At 54.2% G+C, this 17646-nt stretch overlaps 6 protein-coding genes across 6 annotated transcripts; 2 read left to right on the plus strand and 4 right to left on the minus strand.

The window, feature by feature from the left end:
• Window positions 1–748: 748 nt before the first annotated feature.
• On the minus strand, window positions 749–3342 carry MgPPZ1 (MgPPZ1,protein phosphatase 2A-like protein; the record flags this gene model as incomplete). The annotated part of the gene is made up of 3 exons (XM_003857515.1): window positions 749–1120; window positions 1185–1337; window positions 1398–3342. 3 exons carry the CDS (start codon window positions 2814–2816, stop codon window positions 1091–1093), a joined length of 1602 nt encoding a protein of 533 aa, XP_003857563.1.
• A 378-nt stretch (window positions 3343–3720) lies between these two features.
• On the minus strand, window positions 3721–6858 carry MYCGRDRAFT_65527 (uncharacterized protein; the record flags this gene model as incomplete). The annotated part of the gene is made up of 2 exons (XM_003857514.1): window positions 3721–4952; window positions 6636–6858. 2 exons carry the CDS (start codon window positions 6856–6858, stop codon window positions 3721–3723), a joined length of 1455 nt encoding a protein of 484 aa, XP_003857562.1.
• On the plus strand, window positions 6840–8087 carry MYCGRDRAFT_34965 (uncharacterized protein; the record flags this gene model as incomplete). Its single annotated transcript, XM_003856036.1, has 1 exon — window positions 6840–8087. The coding sequence occupies one exon, from the start codon at window positions 6840–6842 to the stop codon at window positions 8085–8087; it is 1248 nt and encodes a 415-aa protein (XP_003856084.1).
• Window positions 8088–8213: 126 nt separating this feature from the next.
• MYCGRDRAFT_33455 (uncharacterized protein) lies at window positions 8214–9006 on the minus strand (the record flags this gene model as incomplete). The annotated part of the gene is made up of 2 exons (XM_003857513.1): window positions 8214–8772; window positions 8831–9006. 2 exons carry the CDS (start codon window positions 9004–9006, stop codon window positions 8214–8216), a joined length of 735 nt encoding a protein of 244 aa, XP_003857561.1.
• A 3400-nt stretch (window positions 9007–12406) lies between these two features.
• Window positions 12407–14801, plus strand: MYCGRDRAFT_106995 (uncharacterized protein; the record flags this gene model as incomplete). Its single annotated transcript, XM_003856037.1, has 3 exons — window positions 12407–12533; window positions 12590–12790; window positions 12982–14801. The coding sequence occupies 3 exons, from the start codon at window positions 12407–12409 to the stop codon at window positions 14799–14801; spliced, it is 2148 nt and encodes a 715-aa protein (XP_003856085.1).
• A 1311-nt stretch (window positions 14802–16112) lies between these two features.
• Window positions 16113–16659, minus strand: MYCGRDRAFT_89053 (uncharacterized protein; the record flags this gene model as incomplete). Its single annotated transcript, XM_003857512.1, has 2 exons — window positions 16113–16197; window positions 16286–16659. 2 exons carry the CDS (start codon window positions 16657–16659, stop codon window positions 16113–16115), a joined length of 459 nt encoding a protein of 152 aa, XP_003857560.1.
• Between the last annotated feature and the right edge of the window lie 987 nt (window positions 16660–17646).

The following is a 17646-nucleotide window of genomic DNA, read 5'->3' on the forward strand; positions in this document are numbered from 1 at the left end:
TGTTGTTCTTGCTGTGGCCGAAACGATCGGGAAGCTTTGCTGATGTTTAGAAGTAGCAAGAAACAGAGCATATGGAAGCCGTTGCATGAGACAGAACAGCAAACACATGTGCCACTAGTCGCCATGCCGTCCAACATGCACAGCAGAACGGACCCCGACAGCCAGAAATCTGAGTGAAGCACGTGAAACTGGACGTGTTGTCTCGTGCTCCGGCAGATGCAGCATCCCCTGTTCATGGTAGCCTGTCTTCGATCTTTAGCAGCGAGAGAAGAAAGAAAGTAACAACGTTCGAGCGGATCGTGAATCTGTAACTGGAACAAGGGTAAAGAGAATGACGTTTATAACAGCCCTTGGCGAGCAGCGATTGTCGTCTCCTTCCGCGTCTGCTCGAAAGCGAGATCGCAAGCGCACAGCAGAGAGCGAAGAGTAACGCAGTATTGAAAGCAGAAGCAGAGAAGCAGCCACGATAGGAGCGGGCGCCACACCGGACGGTCGCCTACCCAGGCCCCTCAACACGTCGCTACGCTTCATAAACAATATGAAGACTGCTGTCAAGTCAGCCGACCTGTGTACCTTGGTAGACCTACGCCGAGAATGATGCTTGCCTGTCCGTTCGATCATCTATACATTCAGCGCCACGGCGCCCTCCCATCAATCGTACATGCGGCGTGTTGCCGCCCATTTTCCCGTCAAGAATATGTTTGTCTCAACACATCCGACTCCCTTGACCAGAGCAGAGAGCGAAAGCAAATGCTGAAACACCTTTCGCCAGAAGAATACATTTCGCGTCCGGTACGACTTGTGTATGGGTCCTGTTCCGCAATGCGCCTTGACTCCTGCAAGCGCCAGACGAAGAAAGGAGTGAGTGACCAAGTATTGTAGTGAATCCAGTCACAAAGGATATCAGAAAGTGGCGTCTTCTGCCTGCCGTCATCGTGTCCGCCGGACCAGCTGAGGCCGTCCCGGCTGCATCTCCCTCAGGCGGTCTAGTCCTTTCGAACATGATGGTTGTGGACGCAAATCGTGACCCTTGGGACGGAGAGCAGAGCCCTGTGGAATTTCGAAAACGCTTGTCGTTGTACGAAGCAATTTAGTAACTCTGAGGGAACTGGCTGGCGGGCTAGACATGAGAGGTGTTAGCATGTGAAGCTTCCTTATCATCTGGCAATGAAGAGGTAACTCACCGGGCTGTTCAGCATGCTCTGTCGTTTGTTTCGTCCTTTTTTGATGTGGCTCTTCAAAGCACTGGAGTCCAGCGGTTTCAGCAGCTCGAAAGAACACAGCAACTCGCCAGAAACGCTCATCACGGCGCCCCAATTATCAAATTCGCCACAGTACTGTGATGAGATTAGTCTCACAATCGTTGGTCAACGGTCTGACATGCATCGAATACTCACATTGGGAGCAGAGAAAACAGTGACCAGAATTCTCTCCTGGAAGAATTCGTAACCATCTTCAACAACCATATGCGCACGGCAAACGAGGTCGAAGTCGTGCTTTTGCAGAAATTCCATGATGACCTTCTTTCCGAAGCAATAGCTGACACCTCTTTCGTTCGCCTCCCAGTCTGCTTCCATATCCGCTGGATCGGACCAAAGCAGATCGTTGAGCAAGCCGTAGTCTGGCACATCCGTCGGTCGCGCAATGTTGCGGATGTCGTCCATGTGAGAGAGCGAGGGCGAAAGACCGCCGTGAACGCAGAAGATTTTCCCGGCCACAATGGCGGCAATGGGCAACGTGTTGAAGGTATCAACGAACGTCTTCCAGACCTTGACATTGCACCTTCGCTTGCATTCGTCGTAAAAGCCATAGACACGCGTGACGTTGGCGCACTCGTGGTTGCCGCGAAGGAGGAAGAAGTTCTCGGGGAATCGCAATTTGTAGCACAACAGCAGCAGAATCGTCTCCAAGCTCTGCTTGCCACGATCAACGTAGTCGCCGAGGAACAGGTAGTTGCTATTTGGAGGGAAGCCACACATCTCGAACATGCGAATCAAGTCGGTGTACTGGCCATGCACGTCGCCAACAATCTTCACTGGCGGCGAGAGCTCCAGCAGTGCCGGCTGTGACAAGAACAACTCCCGAGCAGCATTGCAGATGGCGGTAATTTCGGCATTTTTGAGGCACACGGTCTTGGTGACTTTCCCGGCATAACCAGCATCCACGAGACGCTTGATCATGTCATCCAGATCGGCGGTTTTCAGAGCACCTATTTCCATGTTACCGGGAGTGGAGTTGGATCGTACTTCGGGTGCTTCAGCAATGGCAAGCACTGCAGCGGCGCCTTGGCCTGTGGGAGCTGGCTTCTTAACCAGAATAGATTCCGTCGGCTCCTTGGTGTGCGTTTGGTGAATATTGCCTTGCGGCGGCGCGTCCGAGACTGCATCTATCTCGCCATTGCGTTGAGCTTCTGTCAGGTCGCTGTGACCAGCGCCAACGCTGGAGGACATGGTCGGCGAAGGTGGTGGCTGAGCATCGTCCTCCTCCGCGAGGCTACCGCGACGAGGCGTCTCAGAGAAGGATGCGGAGCCTCGTGTTTGCCTCTGCGATGATCGACCGCTAGTCGCAGACTTGATGGATTGTGAATCGACCTTGTCTACACTTGTCGAAGAGGCGTCTCCTGGAAGATTGCTTGAAGATCCTCGCGGGCTGTCTGTAGAGCTTTTGCCGGGTATCTTTGTGCGAAGAGCTGTGCGAAATGAGCGAGATGACTCTTTTGTATCGGACTTGCTGAAGGAAGGGTAGGAGTCGAGGCTGGGTCCACTGGACGATTGTGATCCCTTTCCATCCTTCTCTTTGGAGGGCTGGTTACCCATGCTGGCGATCCCCTCTTGATGCGATGCCGGAGGCTACGCTGCGACGTGACGTGGTTCGGTGTGGCCTTGATGTGGTAAAAATGCGACCGTAGCGGTTGTGATGATGGAGATGAGCGTCGATGCGATTGTCGAAGTATCGAGGAGGATGGCACAGTCTCTCCAGGAATTCCAAGGCGGTGCGCGTCGGGGAGGAGTCGCTATCGATGTCGCATAGAAGCAGCAGCGATTGCGTCGGCGGGGACAGACTCGCGCCTGCGGTAGTGGGGTGTGGAGAAGCTGCGGGGAGGAGGAGACAGTGCGGAGGCAGTGACGGCGGAGCGTGTCAGCGGCGGGAGGTGAAGTCGGAGTGAAACTGGGGGAAGTCGTTCGTCGTTGTCGATGCGTCAGGATGGAGGTGGTGGTTGTATATGCAGAACAGACAGCTGAAAGGCAGAACCGAATGGGGCCAAGAAGCTGGGTCGGTTTCGAGCTATACTCGTCAGTGTCTACATCACGCGGAGGGTCGCTTTTTGCACCGCGGCGCAGTTCTATCGCGAGACCGGAATGATCGAGAGCAGACTGACAGACAAAGACAAATCAAGGCGTACGTTCAGTCGTCAGGCAGGGATGTTGCTGTTCGGGGAACGCGTTCATGCGATGAGTCGCAGCCATGACAAGGAGAGCTGAGGTCCAGACCAGGGCCCACGTAAGCAAGCAGTTCGCAGATCCCCTTAGATAGCAGTGGCTTGGGAGTTCTATCGGATACAACAACCATGCCATGCCTCTGCATGAGCATGCTTGCACAAGGTACGACATTCACACAAAAAGTCACCAGGAGATGTGCACGCGGATAATCGTCCTGACCTATGCTGCTCATGGCCGCTGAATCTGTACATTCGATCACGACCTTGATCCTGTATCTATCTTACAGTTCCTCTTCCTCCCAGTCCTCCTCGAGCTCTGGATGGCCATAAATCCCAGCCCATATGCGATCCCATAACCCCTTCTTCTGCACCATGGCTAATACCAGCACGATTGGCAACTGCCAGACACTCGCCCAGAACAATGCCCTCGCGGAACCCTTCTCGCCGTTCAGCCTCCACATCCTGATCGCTTCCCGCAGCATCCACGCATTCGCAACACCGCTCGTCACGACAAACGCCCTGTCCGTGAGCTCATAGTAGCTCAATCCTGCGCAGATTGGGAACATGACCAGACTATACCTCAGCGACACTCGACATGCCATGGGCATGTTCGTAGACGTCAACATCTTGTAACCCGCGCCAGCGTACTCCTTCCGGACTCCGTACGACAAGGCGAAGAAGTGCGGAAATTGCCACGCGAACAGCAGTCCTGCAATCAACCATCCTCCGATTGCCTGCTCTGTGAACAGCAGCTCCTGTGCCTCTTCCCATACACTGGTCGAGGACGCTTGCATCGCATTCTTGGTGCTGTACTGACTGGCAGCCGCACACCATCCCATGAGCGGAGGAATGGCTCCAACGATAGCCCCAATCCACGTGTTGACGGGATGTATTCGTTTCGAGAATGTGTAGGCAAACGCGTAGAGAGCGATGTTTCCGGCGCCCAGTATCGATGTCGTAGGATTGACTCCGTACCATAGCAGCCCAGACCCAACCATGCCCGTTGCAATGGCGAACACCAAAGCTGCTCGCTTGCTGACCAGTCCTCTTACCAGTGGCCTATTCTTTGTCCGACTCATCTTCGCATCGTGTTGTGGCTCGAAAAGCATATTCAAGGTATTCGCAGACGCAATACATGCGAATGTGCCGGTCGTGAGGAATAGCAGGGTGAGGGTACTGAGAGAAGGCGCATCGGTAACGGAAGTGCTCAGTAGAGCTGGGACCGGATAGATCGAGTATGATGCCGTGGTTGTGAGGACGATAAGAAAAGCCAGGCGTGGTTTCGTCAAGGCCAGGTAGGTGGAGAATAATCGCCGTAAAGACTTCTCCGGTGCGGCCGCTGCGTCATGTGATAGCGATGATGATGCATCTGGTGGTAAAGGAACATCTCCTGCCGCATCCAAAACACTTGCAGCCTCTTTTAATCGCTTCCGTCGGCGATGTGGTAGCTCCTCGATTGTGGGCGGTGCGCTCCCGTGCGAGTCTGCCGTGGCAGATTGAGTTGCGTCTCTGACTCCGTCTCTTGCTAATGCGACTTTCGAAAGCGTTCCTGATTTCGCTAATCTTTGTCCATGGAATGCATTGGCCCAGAAGAATCTCCTGTCCACCTCCTCATCTTTCAATGCGGCGATCTGCCTGGTCCGTATCGCGCGAGAGAATGGGCGTTTTTGAGATGCGTTCAAACGAGCGAGCCGGCTCGCGCATCGATGACATATCGAGGTGCCGTTCCAGGAGACCTGCACTGCCGTCAGTGGCAGGCGGAGGAGCATTGAGGGAGGTGTGCTGCGACATTCAGTTCATCATTGATCGTCGTCAAACAGTCAAATGATTGAAGTCAAACTTCCGGAGAGTCGGCGAATCATCACACGGGTAAAGCCGGGTTGCAGTACGATCACATTAAACAAGACCAGACAATTTGCAGTATACATTATTATGCCTGCGTGACAATACAAGGTCTCGGTAGGTATACACTTCGTAGTCTATACATTGTTCACGATCTGATTGCTGCCGCCAACCGCGTAATGAAGCTCATATCCGCCATGACCCTATCCCCAAGGACAGCGCTCAATGCACGTCCTTCATCCAGCATGCAGCACTTTCGAAGATCAAGTTTGAAAATACCATGTCTCTCGACTTGCACACGAGCCATTTGGTCTCTCAAGAACATTCGCCGAACTTCGCGCTTGGTCGCCGGCCAGATCGCTTTAAGGCTGCCCAAGACACCTTTGGGGGTCGGATCCGGTTTGAACCTTCCGGCGAAGTAGTCCTCGGTCCACAGCATGGCGTTTTCTTTCGACACGCTCATGAAATTGAGATTTCTGAGCACATCGGGCACGTCCCGGTTCAACGCAACATCGGCGACGTTCGCTTCCATGACATCTGGTTTGACGAACGGCAGGGTCCGCTTGACCTCGATTCGCAGAGTGCGAGGAAGCCCACTGGAGGGCGCCACGGCACTAGCAATGCTGGCCTCCTTCGAGACCACGGCAATTGATTTGATCATCTTTTGAGGTGCCAGTAGGAATATCGTCCCGAAACCAGCCACGGAGAGAACGGAAATGCCTCCCAATGTTTTCATGTACCACGGCTGCTTGCTGCCATCGGGCGCTGATTCCTTGAGCACTGTCTGGGCGTAGAGATACGCTCCACCAACGAAGGCACCTCCAATGATGAAAGACGAGGCAAAGAATGCTCCATGGTTTGGCGCTGTATACAGTAAGATTCTTCGGTCCGCCTTGAGAGGTTGCGATTCGGGACGTGGTCGTGCTGGTGCTGCTGGCCTGGGATATTGCCTTGCTGGAGGTAGCCGTTGAGGTTGTGATCGTGAACTCTGCGGAACCTGTCTGGAGGTGCTACTGGGAGCCTTTGCTCTGTCAAGCTTGGCGGTGGACTTGAAAGATCGCCTGGATATTTGATGAAGCAGTTGTCCAAGTCGGGCCGGTTCCTGGAAGACAAGATGCTGTCGCAAGCTCGATGGAAGGCGCAGAAACATCGCACCAATGTTCGCCATTGTGTTTTCTTGATTGTGTATATATTCTTTCTCACTTCGCCGCTGTCATGATTGCCGGATCCGATGCATGTCGATGGTAATGTGTAGATGCGTTTCGTCGACGAAAAGTTATCGGTTTCACTGCGGCCTTGGCAAGAGCTTCGGTTTGGACCTCGTCTCAACGACCTCCCACCTTTTCTTCGACACTTGCAATGCTGCGTGGAGCAGTGTTGCACACCTGAAGAAACAGCGCCAACTTCGCAGAACGATTCGAACAGGTGATGGCCGGAGTCGCCAACTCAGCGCGGCTTTCTGCCCGCCTTGCCAGCAGATATGCGCCGAGATACGTTTCTCGTAGAGGTAAATTGCATGGAGCTCGATGCGACCATTCAACGTCAAATACTGATGGCAATGCCAGGCTTTCAAGCATCTGCTTGCAACTGTGCCGCAACAAACTACACTATGCCCGCTCTCTCACCCACCATGACCGAAGGCAGCATTGCCAGCTGGAGAGTAAAGGAAGGGGACTCCTTCTCTGCGGGCGACGTTATTCTGGAGATCGAAACGGATAAGGCAACGATGGATGTGGAAGCACAGGATGATGGGAAGCTGGTGAAGATCGTCAAGGGTGACGGGTCAAAGGCAATTCAGGTGGGCGAACGGATAGGAATTCTGGCCGACCCAGAGGACGACATTAGCACATTGGAGCTGCCGGCAGAGGACTCGAAGCCTGCGAAAGAGGAAAAGTCAGCGAAGAAAGAGGAGAAATCTGCAGCGAAGGAAGAGAACAAGCGTGAAAGTGCTCCCAAGCCAGAGAAGTCTTCCGAGTCAAAGGAGGCTTCCAAGAGCTCCGAATTGCAGAAGCAAGGAGGAGCCGCACGAAAGCAGACGTATCCACTATACCCTTCGGTGGAGCATCTATTACATGTCAATGGTCTTTCCGCCGAAGACGCCAATCAGATCCCTGCCAGTGGCCCTCAAGGACGATTGCTAAAAGGTGATGTTCTGGCATATCTCGGCCAGGTCCAAAAGAGCTACCCAGCAAGCATATCCGCACGATTGGACAAGCTCTCACATCTGGATCTATCGAACATTCAACTGGCCAAGAAGGCGGAGGCTAAGCCTGAGAACAAGCAGGCAGAGCAGAAAACCGAGCCCGAGTTACCTCGAGAGACCGAGATCGCCATACCTATCAGCCTATCTTCCGTCATTGCAACACAAAAGCGCGTGCAGGATACTCTTGGGATTTTCCTGCCACTCTCAACGTTCATCGCTCGTGCTTCAGAGCTCGCGAACGATAACCTGCCATTCAGCAAGACCCACAAAGCGACCGCCGATGACCTCTTCAACGCCGTGCTAGGCTTGGACAAGGTCGCAACCAGCAGTCGAGGCAACTACTTTCCCAACATCACCGGCCTGTCAAGTCCTTCTTCCATCACAGCAGCTCCGCGCTCAGCTAAGAAGTCGGACATTATTGATCTCCTTGTACCCAAGCCCAAGGCGCCCAAACGAGCTCCTGCCCCTGTTATGCCGGGCATCTCGCCGAGGGAGAACATCTTCTCTGTGGTAGCCAGGAACGGAGAGGAGAGCCGTGCGACCGAGTACCTAGAGAAGATGAAGCTGGTATTGGAGGACCAGCCCGGTCGCCTTGTCTTGTGATTGTAAAGCTAGCGTGGAGTTTTGGGAGCCCTTTCGAGCTGTTTAGGTGATGATAGAATGGCTCAAGATCTTGTATCATGGCATGTGCCGATCATCAACTCGCCAGATCCACTGGCGAGCAAAGTCTCAAAGCTCACCCACATCATCTGGAGCTTTATGCCCAGCCTGATACCAAGACCATACATTCAACCCAATCTTCGTGCCCTTCGTGACCGGCATGCCCGCGTGCACAGTCTCCTTGTACCCTCTCCCCTCATCGTCGAAGTTCCTCCAAAACACCGCAGCACCTTTCTTGGGCTTGAAGGTGACACCTTCCTCATCAGCTCCACAGTCCACAAACTTGCACCACTTCTCATCTCCTCTGCCCTTCAGCTTTGGAAACCTCGTCCCGCCGCCTTCACATCCATCCTCAAGATAGACCATGAAACTACTCACCCTCCTCGCGTTGGGGTTGGCCGACGACCAGTCATAATGCAAAGCGTAGTGACCGGAGACATTGTAGCGCTGGGTCCAGAGCTTCTCGATGAAAGTATCTCGAGGCCAGCCCTGAAAGGACAGAGCACGGGACTCTATGCATTGTACTGTTCTGTCGCGGGGAATGGCAGCTTTTTCGGAGAGCCGGACTTTAGGATCGTGGGTGAGGGCGCCATTGTTGGAGACGGTGGATGGCTGCCAGATGTCTGAACTGGGTCAAGCGTTAGGGTCGATGTGAGCTACTGTGGTTTGGTGGCGGTGCCATTTACCTGAGGGATATCAAGTGGTCGGCTTCAGAGTTTGAAAGGAAGTTCTCGATGTAGATGAGCAGAGGAGCGGTGGAGTAGATATGGGTGTCGTAATTTGACGGCGGACAGACGAGGTCTCGGGATGTGTAGACGAGGTTCTCAACTTTTGGTGAGCCCTTGGACTTGGCTTTCGGCATTGAAGGAGCTTTTGTCGTAGAAGCTGGGAACCCTGGAGCTCCGAGAAAAATGTAAATGACAATGGAAATGACAGCCACTTCAACAATGGTTCGGTATCGAAACGACTGCCCCGCCATCGGAAAGCAGAGTTGATTGTGGTGTTGCAGGAGGAAGCAAGAATGGGAATCTGCAGGAGTGGCTTGAAGACTGTCGTTTGGAACGCGATTAGCTCTTAGACTCCCGACTGTGATGCAGTCGGACGATGGCGTGTTGATGGAGAGACTTCATGGCAAAGTCGATACAACGGTTCCCGTCTTCGTTTGAGGTCATTTGTTGATGGTTCACCTGATGGAAGCTGTTTCGCGGTCGACGATGACGCTTCAATTTGCCGACGATTCCCCGGCGCAGACCTCAAACTCCTCCAAACCTCACTTCGCCGCCTTCTATTTTCTCATCACAATTGCTCATCCAACGTTTCTTTCATCTCGAAATTGGAGTGATATGTTGCTCTCTTTCTGGAGGCTCAGGAGGAAGTCTCTTTGAGGCGTAAACCACAGATCGCGCCCAGTCCGTCATCATAGGCACACACAGGCGTCCTGTACAACATCGCTACAGTCCACGGCGCCTGCAGTAACGCTCCTTTGGGTCACTGCAGCGAGCGGACGAGACTGGATCTTTTGCCACGAAGGAAAGGTCTTCCTGAACTCCTCCGCTCCACGACTGTGGCCCACATAAAGGCACGTCCACCAGAACAGGGCTACTGATCGCTCACGCTGCCGTGCGCAATGCACGGCGGCGTTCTTGCCGACAATACCCCTCTTCCTTCGACTTTACATCTCACCCTCGTGAAGCTGTCATACATCATCATCACGGCTCCAGGTTCTCCTCTTTGCCTCGCAGCAGTCGTGTGTTTGCGAGATTGATGCATCACATGTGGCGGCCGTGTGCAATGGCAGACCGCACTGGCAGACGGCAGACCATGGGGCGAGCGACACATGGCGTATGCAAGGAAGCACTACCACGCAAGCACGTCGCCTGCAGAATGTCATACGAGCCAATATGATTTGACTGTGAATTGATTGGAATCTGAGAGTTCCGGCCGGGAATATATTATTGAAGTACTGCACCACTCATTCACGTAAAGAGGATCAGCTCCCATGATCACGGCGCCCGCCCTCCCACTGGAGAAGTGCCCGCATTTGCCATGCAGCGCCCCTGATCCTGACTGGATTGGGCTGCTTCACGATGACTCTGCCTGCTTATCTAAACTTTGTCGTTACTGTAGTCATTTCGCGTGAAGAAACCATGATTCATTGCCTGATCGACGCTGCCAAGCAGTCCGATGCGATATTCATCACACCAAACGCGACGAACCTCCTTGTGATACGCGATCTTGAGGGGTGCAAGCCAAATTGAGCGGCGCCAGCCATTACCTTTTTACCCCACACCAATACAGCCCAGTTCGGTTCCTCTCCGCCTCTCGAGTCCGGCACCTCTCAATCCATCTGTCTACGTTTCCACACTCGACATATACACTTTCGGAGCGAGACCATTCGGTCGATCATATCGAGTCGCAAGCAAGACCTCCTCCTGCTCGTTCGATCCCGACTTCGACAGCCTCGACGACAGGTCCGGGAGTCATTGTGCATTTCCCCGCAAAAGCTACCTTACCTCACCTGCTCACACGACGGGACCTCAACATCAACCAGCTGCATCACCACGAGCTGTCGTGCCTGATCTGGACGATCCTGTCAATCTGTTTCTTCGCACGCTGCTCCTCTCCTCTCTGTGGGCACAATCATCGCTACTGTCAGCATCATCAGGCGCCGCGCGAAGCCGCGCCAATTCGGACCTGGAAATCTCCCGATGTGAGGCTCACCCACGAGGCTCACTCACCGAACCAATACTTCCTTATTGGCCCTTCCACATCGACTGGAAGCAACGGCACTTTGCGCCGTGAAGAAAGCCTGGGAATGATCATAGGTGAGTTGCTTCTCTTCGCATTGCTGCACTTTCGCCATCGCTGTCGAGCTTCCTCAAGCTTGCTGCCAGCAGACGCTGACTGAGAACATGGACAAAGACGCATACACGACCTGAAACCACTCGCGCGCTCCTTCCAGACCATGTAATATAACCTAACCTATACTCCCTCCAGGTGAGTATGTCTTTGGACGATTGAAGCAGTGAAAGGCCACGCTGACGCACATACCACACAGCATCACACTTGTAGACATAGACTAGAGGCTGAACGACTGTTGACGACTGTTTGAAACTTCTCGAGGTATGTTGAATCTCTCTTTTGTGCACTTTGTGGCCCAACTCAACCGGGTGGTCCGGGTCCGGATGGCGGATGCGATTCCTCGACTTCAAGGACCCGGATGAGCGCCCATGAGAGACGTGGAAATCACTACGCAGCTCCAAAGCGCATGAGTGCCTTCATCAGAGGAGGCTTCTTAGTCGAACGTTCGCCGGAAGCTGAAGCTGATGTTGATGGTCTGTGGCTTGCTTCCGCCATACTCTGCCTGGAAGTCCTGGCGCATCCGACGTCGATTCACCGAATTTCAGCTTAGAGCGCTTCCCATTCACAAGGGTTGTGCATCGGTGTGAGGACGACCAGCATCGATCCAGTGTCTCTGGCCATCCTGGAACGAGCTTGTTCTGCTAGTCCAAGCATCCGGCGCAACCTCCATGCTCGACGTCCTCCTTGGACTTTATGCACGATTCGACAAGATATTTTTCAAAGCTTGAACGATACTGACCTATCATGCAGATACATACTATTCCATAATTGTGTTCCAAGCCTTCCTTCCTTTCCCAAGCAATGAACGTATGTGCTCGTCTGAACTTCCAAAGGATAATTTCAACCGCTAACTAGTCCGATAGCCTGCACGAAAAGCGACGCCAGACTCCGAAGCCGTGGTGTCGTCGGAAGACGAGCGCCCCTGGCCTGCTTCAATGTCTTTTGGCAAGTTTTCCATGAAGGACAACAATGTCCCGGGCCTTCCCGGAGGTATTTGGTCGACCGGGAGACGTGGAAGTTTCAAAATCTCGGAGGCCGCTCAGCGTAACGCCGCCCGCGATGCCGCCCGTCTCGGTGCTTCTAATGCAGCAAACCCTACCATGCGAGGGCTCAGTACTCCTTCACCATCAGCCAGCGATAAAATGGGGTCACTCCCTTTTGCCATACCTCTACAGCCAACAACTAAGACCGGCCGATCACTATCACACTCACAGGGTCAACGGGAACCTCCACAATCGTCAGCTGGCCCTGCAGGAGGGACGGCAGCTGCACTGCCGCTTGGACTTTTGGCAGAGGAAGACGATGCTGATACTGAGTCTGAGCCCGATACGGGCTCCAGGCTTACACATACCATGTCTCACCCTCCCATTGGGCTCGGGTCATTGATGCGGACTGCCACGATGCCAGCAACGTACGATTCACGAATCGACGGGAGCAATGGCAGAGACCTTCACTTCGATAATGCTTCTCCGACTGGTCTCCTCAGAGGACGTACCTTCGAAGCGGCGTTCGCGAACCTCTCCGTCGGTAAGTCAGTCCCGTCCCGAATGTCGTATCAGTCACTCACGTCTCACTCGATCCAGACCACCCACAGCGCCGAGCTCAGTGGCAGAGCTCGCTTGGCTGGGACGACGTGCCGAACGTCAATGAGTCGCGCCGACACTCTTTGGCCGACATACCTACGCGCCGCGGATCACTCGCGGCGGGCGAGCCTAGCATGCTCAGCAGGACCTACACTCACGAAGCGCTCGAGAGTGAATCGCCCACAAGCATGCTTCCACCTCGTAAGTCAAGAAAGTGATATCACTTTGCCCGAAGCCCGCCACGCCGTCGCTGCACCTACCCCGCCATTCACTTCAGCATCATTCACCGCGACAGCGGCGACAATGGTCACCTAGCGCCGCCTTGATCGAACCTTATTCTTCTCTTCTGCTGCCGCCTTCACCCTCACTCTCTTCTCCACACCATCAACCAGACAAAGAGAACGACACACCACACTACAACATTGCTTTGCCTCGCCGCGTCCTACCATCGTGCACAAACATACAGAACATCGATCGGACAACTGACAAGATGAATCGATTAGATTTGAAGGGTTTCGGCTCTGACCGCGCCATCGATACAAATAGCGACCATGCCGGCACCATGACACGCGCTCAAGACTCTGCCGCCGCACTCGACATCCCTATGATGTACCGTGTGCCCTACGTTGAGCTCAAAGAGCACGAGCGCCGCGAAATAGAAGCACGCCGCGACCAACAGCCATCCACCGCGCCCCCCGTCAACTGGGGCCCTGGTGCAGGCCGTCCACGGAAGCAGCTCTACATCGTCAGCTTCAAGTGCTCTCGTGTTGATGTGTTCTACCTGCTCGATAACACCGGGCTCCACGTCCGCGAGGGTGACTTGGTCATCGTGGAGGCCGACCGCGGTCAAGATCTCGGCACCGTTCAGCATGCCAAAGTCACTCCAGAAGCAGCTCGCCTTCTCAAGAAGAAGTATTCCGAGGAGCAGTACAAGTGGCTGATGATGTACAGCCGTAACAAGGATGGCGGATTCAACCCCAACGCTCAGCTCCACGGAGAACAAGGCAACATGCAACAACTCTTCCCGGACGCGCCGTCGACCATGCAGGGCACCATTCCTCGCGAAAATTTCTCCAACCTCAAGCCAAAAGCCATCAAGCGCCTTGCCAACGAACACGAGATCAAGATGCTGGCCGAGAAAGAGGGGAACGAAGCAAAAGCGAAGCGTACATGCCAGCAGAAAGTCGCACACCTTCGCCTGCAGATGGAGATACTGGACGCGGAGTGGCAGTGGGACTTTCAAAAGCTCATCTTCTATTACTACGCCGATCATTACATCAACTTCAAGGATCTGATCACTGAGCTCTACCGCATCTACAAAACTCGCATCTGGCTGTCTGCCATCAACCCGGCCTCGTTCTCCCAGCACGCCATGGGCCAGCCTCCAAGCGGTATCGGCCCCGGCGCGGTGCCACCATACAACCCATACGCCCTCAACAATGCATACACCATGTTGTACGGCGAAGATAGAGACCCGTACGGCGCTCAAATGCCATACCGCATTCCCTATGAGACGTACACGCCCAACTACCCTCAGATCCCTGGTGTTGCCAATAGCTTCGCCCAGCCACAGTTCGGAGCTGGCGGTCAGGGCTATCCTTTCGGTGATCCCGCGTCCAGCCTGCAAATGGGTGGCGGATATGGTCAAGCAGCACACGAAGGCCCTGCAGGAAACAACGTTCGCGTTGGAGGCATGCCCGCCTACAACTTCTTCGCTGGTCGCGGCGCAGGAGAGCTCGATCAAGCATACCCTCCCGGGCGCAGCATCGGCCAGCCATTCACGACTCCACAACATGCCGATCGCCCATCTCCCATGGCAGGCTTCGACTATGGCAGATTGAATCAGACTCCGACCTCGCATGGCTCGTGGAACTCTGCCGCTCACACCACTCAGAGCCCTCTCGACAGCCAGCGCGCCGCGCAACTCCCTGCTCCAATCGGAACACGTCGCCCTTCCCACGGCGATGATCTGAGCTTTGGCAGCCAGCGCCCACTGGGTGGTCTCCCACAGACTCAGCCGTCGCATCTGTCGGACCGCTTCGGCCTCGGTCGTCAAGGAAGTATCAGCGGCCTGGGCAAGAACGCCAACAACCCAGAGGACACACCCCGTCAGCGCGAGTCCATTTCCGAGGAGTCCGGTTCGCGTGCCAGACCCGTGGAGCGCTTCTTCGGAAGTCTGCCGCAGGGTGAGGGGTTGATGAAGGAGCGGTAGTGATGCCTTTCATTCACTCTTCACTCTTCACATCGCGTGGAGGACGGACGGATTGAAGATCGGAAAAACATACACACACGGATGGAAAGGATTGAGATTGGGAATGAGATGAGCGTCATGGATACCCGCGTTCATGATGTTGCGGCCGAGGAAGATACAAAAGCTGTCGATGTTTGTTCTTTTTGAAGTCGCGACTTTCGGGCAAACACTTTTTCTTCAGGCGCTGGAGGTGGCTCTTGAGATATGGATGGAGTTCACGACCGCATTGATGGTCGTGCGACTGCTTTTTTGACGACTTTGCATTCACGATACGAAGTCGCGGGATGGCCTTTGCTTTGGGATCGAGGGGAATGGCCTTGAGACCATCATTTCGGCCTCCTAATAATGGTGGACTTTGCTCTTATGCTTCTGAGACAGTGGGCGCCATGGGACCCATAATACCGGACAGGCCTGAAATTCAGACCAATATTGCGACGATGACTGAGGTTCAAAGGGAATTAGCAGCAGAGAATGAATCGAATGAAAGTGCTGTTCCTCAGGAGTGTAAAGTGTTCCTCGTTATCTGGTCCTGTGCAAAGTTGTCCGCTCTTGATTCGTATGATCCATCACTCTTGTTGCGTAGAAGACGTGCCTGCTAAGTAGATGCTTCGAGGTCAGCAGCGGTGACCGTCATACAGTCCGGAAGACCCGAAGACGTGAAGCATGCAAAGCCAACAATTCAATTCCAAACAAGACGGATAAGGTCTGCGCTCAGGACCGGAAATCCGTGCCGCTCTACGCAAAGACTGTCAGAGAGAGATATGTGTCACGGAACACAGGTTCGAGCAGGCAAAAGTCACGTTGCACGGCGGAGACATAGGAGTTGGATTCGAAGTGGAATGTGATCTCTCGTTTGCAGTGCAATCAAGCTGACACGTTCCTCACGGGCCTTGATGCATCACTCTCGAAGAATTGCTGAAGCAACTCTGCCGAACACGCCGTGACCATGACCCTCATCGATCGCTCATCTCATGCCGCCACTTCGCCGATGTACTCATTACAAACAACTATCCCTTCCATAATTCACAAAACTCCATATGTGCGCCCGCCAAATGTCGTATCAACCGTCGCGATGAGCGACGACTTTATGCACAGTGATGCGTTCCCGCCTTATCCGGACAAAGTGTGTCCAGACCACCATCTCAGAACTCCAGGGCCCAAAAGCAAAGGTAGCGCGGACGCCAACGCTCAAGAGTTACTCCAGTATGCAATTCCAGCTGAAAGCCGATGTGTGGGATCAGCCGTGGTGTATGATGATGTAGGCCGAGCAGACTATTTGCCGCTGCGGCCTTTTCCTTTGGATTTCGGAGGTGCACTCGATGTGATTTTCGAGGTTTGCATCAGCTCGCCAATATATCTGCAGGGTCGGAGTCAGCGAGATCAAGACAAGACATGGCGCTGCTAGCTTGCAGAGAGTGGCTGCACAGATAAGCATGTAGACTTACGATTGCAAGAACTTGTTTCCACCTTCGAGCTTCTCGTGCTCACTCTTGACCGCCTCCACCCGGTCGACGATGGCCTGCAGACTCATCTGCAGCACCTTGGCCTGCTCAATGAGGTCTTTCCTCGCCTCCTCTCCCAATTTGTCCACTTCTTCACTATTTCTCCGCGGTGACATGGTGCGTACGTCGTTCTCATCCAGATCCGTGTCGACGACCGTGGTGGCCGAGTCTCGCGAGACAATCATGGTGCCACTGCTTTTCCGACTTCCAATCTTCGGTCGGGATATTCTCACACTGTCCATGCCATCGTCTTCGCTGGCGAGGGCGCTCGAGTCGGGAGAGTGGATGGGAGAGATGGCGTTTCGTGATGTGTGCATCGTCGGCCCCACAATGGAAGGGAGAGCGGCCCCGTCTGATGTCATGGTAGGGGTGTCGGGCTTGTCCTTGCAGCTTTGGGCCGCGTGCACAATGCGGACAAAGAGAAGTAGAGGACAGATGCGCGAAGAGACGAACGCAGCTGGCAGAGAAGTGAGGTCGCGTGTCCAGGAAGTGGTGAATGGTGAATGGTTGGAGTACTTCGTAGAGTAGCGCCGTGTAATAAAGGTGGGTAGCTCGGATCGTGTGAGCGGGCAGAGGCAGGGCAGGCGAGTGGGCGGACGGGAAGATCGTCAACGTCAATTAATGCAACACCAGAAGGTTTGTAAGGTATATTTTGGAGCACGAGTCGGAGTGCAAATGTCGACAGAGATTCTCCTGATTCTCCAACCGCCCGTCCGTTTTAGTCCGCATATGTCATGATTCTTCAAACCGCTCAGAGAACTCGATGATCATGAACGACTATCTTATTAGTCCTGCCGCACTGCCGCACGACTGTGATTGTGCCGCAAGGATGGGCTGGACGGGGCCAGTTGCAACCAATGTCTCTGCCGGGTGAGATCGCATCAAGTGGAGCGGGACACGGGCGCGGTGTGGTCCAATGATACAAATGACGAAGGGAGCGCCGGGTGTGTGAAGGTCTTCCGGACGCGGACACCAACAGCTCCCTGTCGGCGACGTCAAATGCACTAGGATTACCGGAGACCCTGCGCCTGCGCCATGCAGGGAGTCGATCTCTTGGATCCTTCTGAACTTCCTCCGTGTGCCGGCGATACACCAGGTGGACGATGATGACAGGCGACGTCGCGATTTGCACCCACGAACTTGGTGTTGTGCGACGGCCGTAATCAAGTCGATGAGGTAGTAGTGCAAGCATTCGAGGAGCGACCGATCACGCGTTTCTGGTCCCAATCGCGCTACTATTACTGCAAGGATGTTTCTCACCCTCGCTGCAATCGGCTGCATGACTTCGAACCAATAGTCTTCAG

The sequence above is a fragment of the Zymoseptoria tritici genome, chromosome 1, assembly GCF_000219625.1.
Source record: "Zymoseptoria tritici IPO323 chromosome 1, whole genome shotgun sequence".
NCBI lineage: Eukaryota > Fungi > Ascomycota > Dothideomycetes > Mycosphaerellales > Mycosphaerellaceae > Zymoseptoria > Zymoseptoria tritici.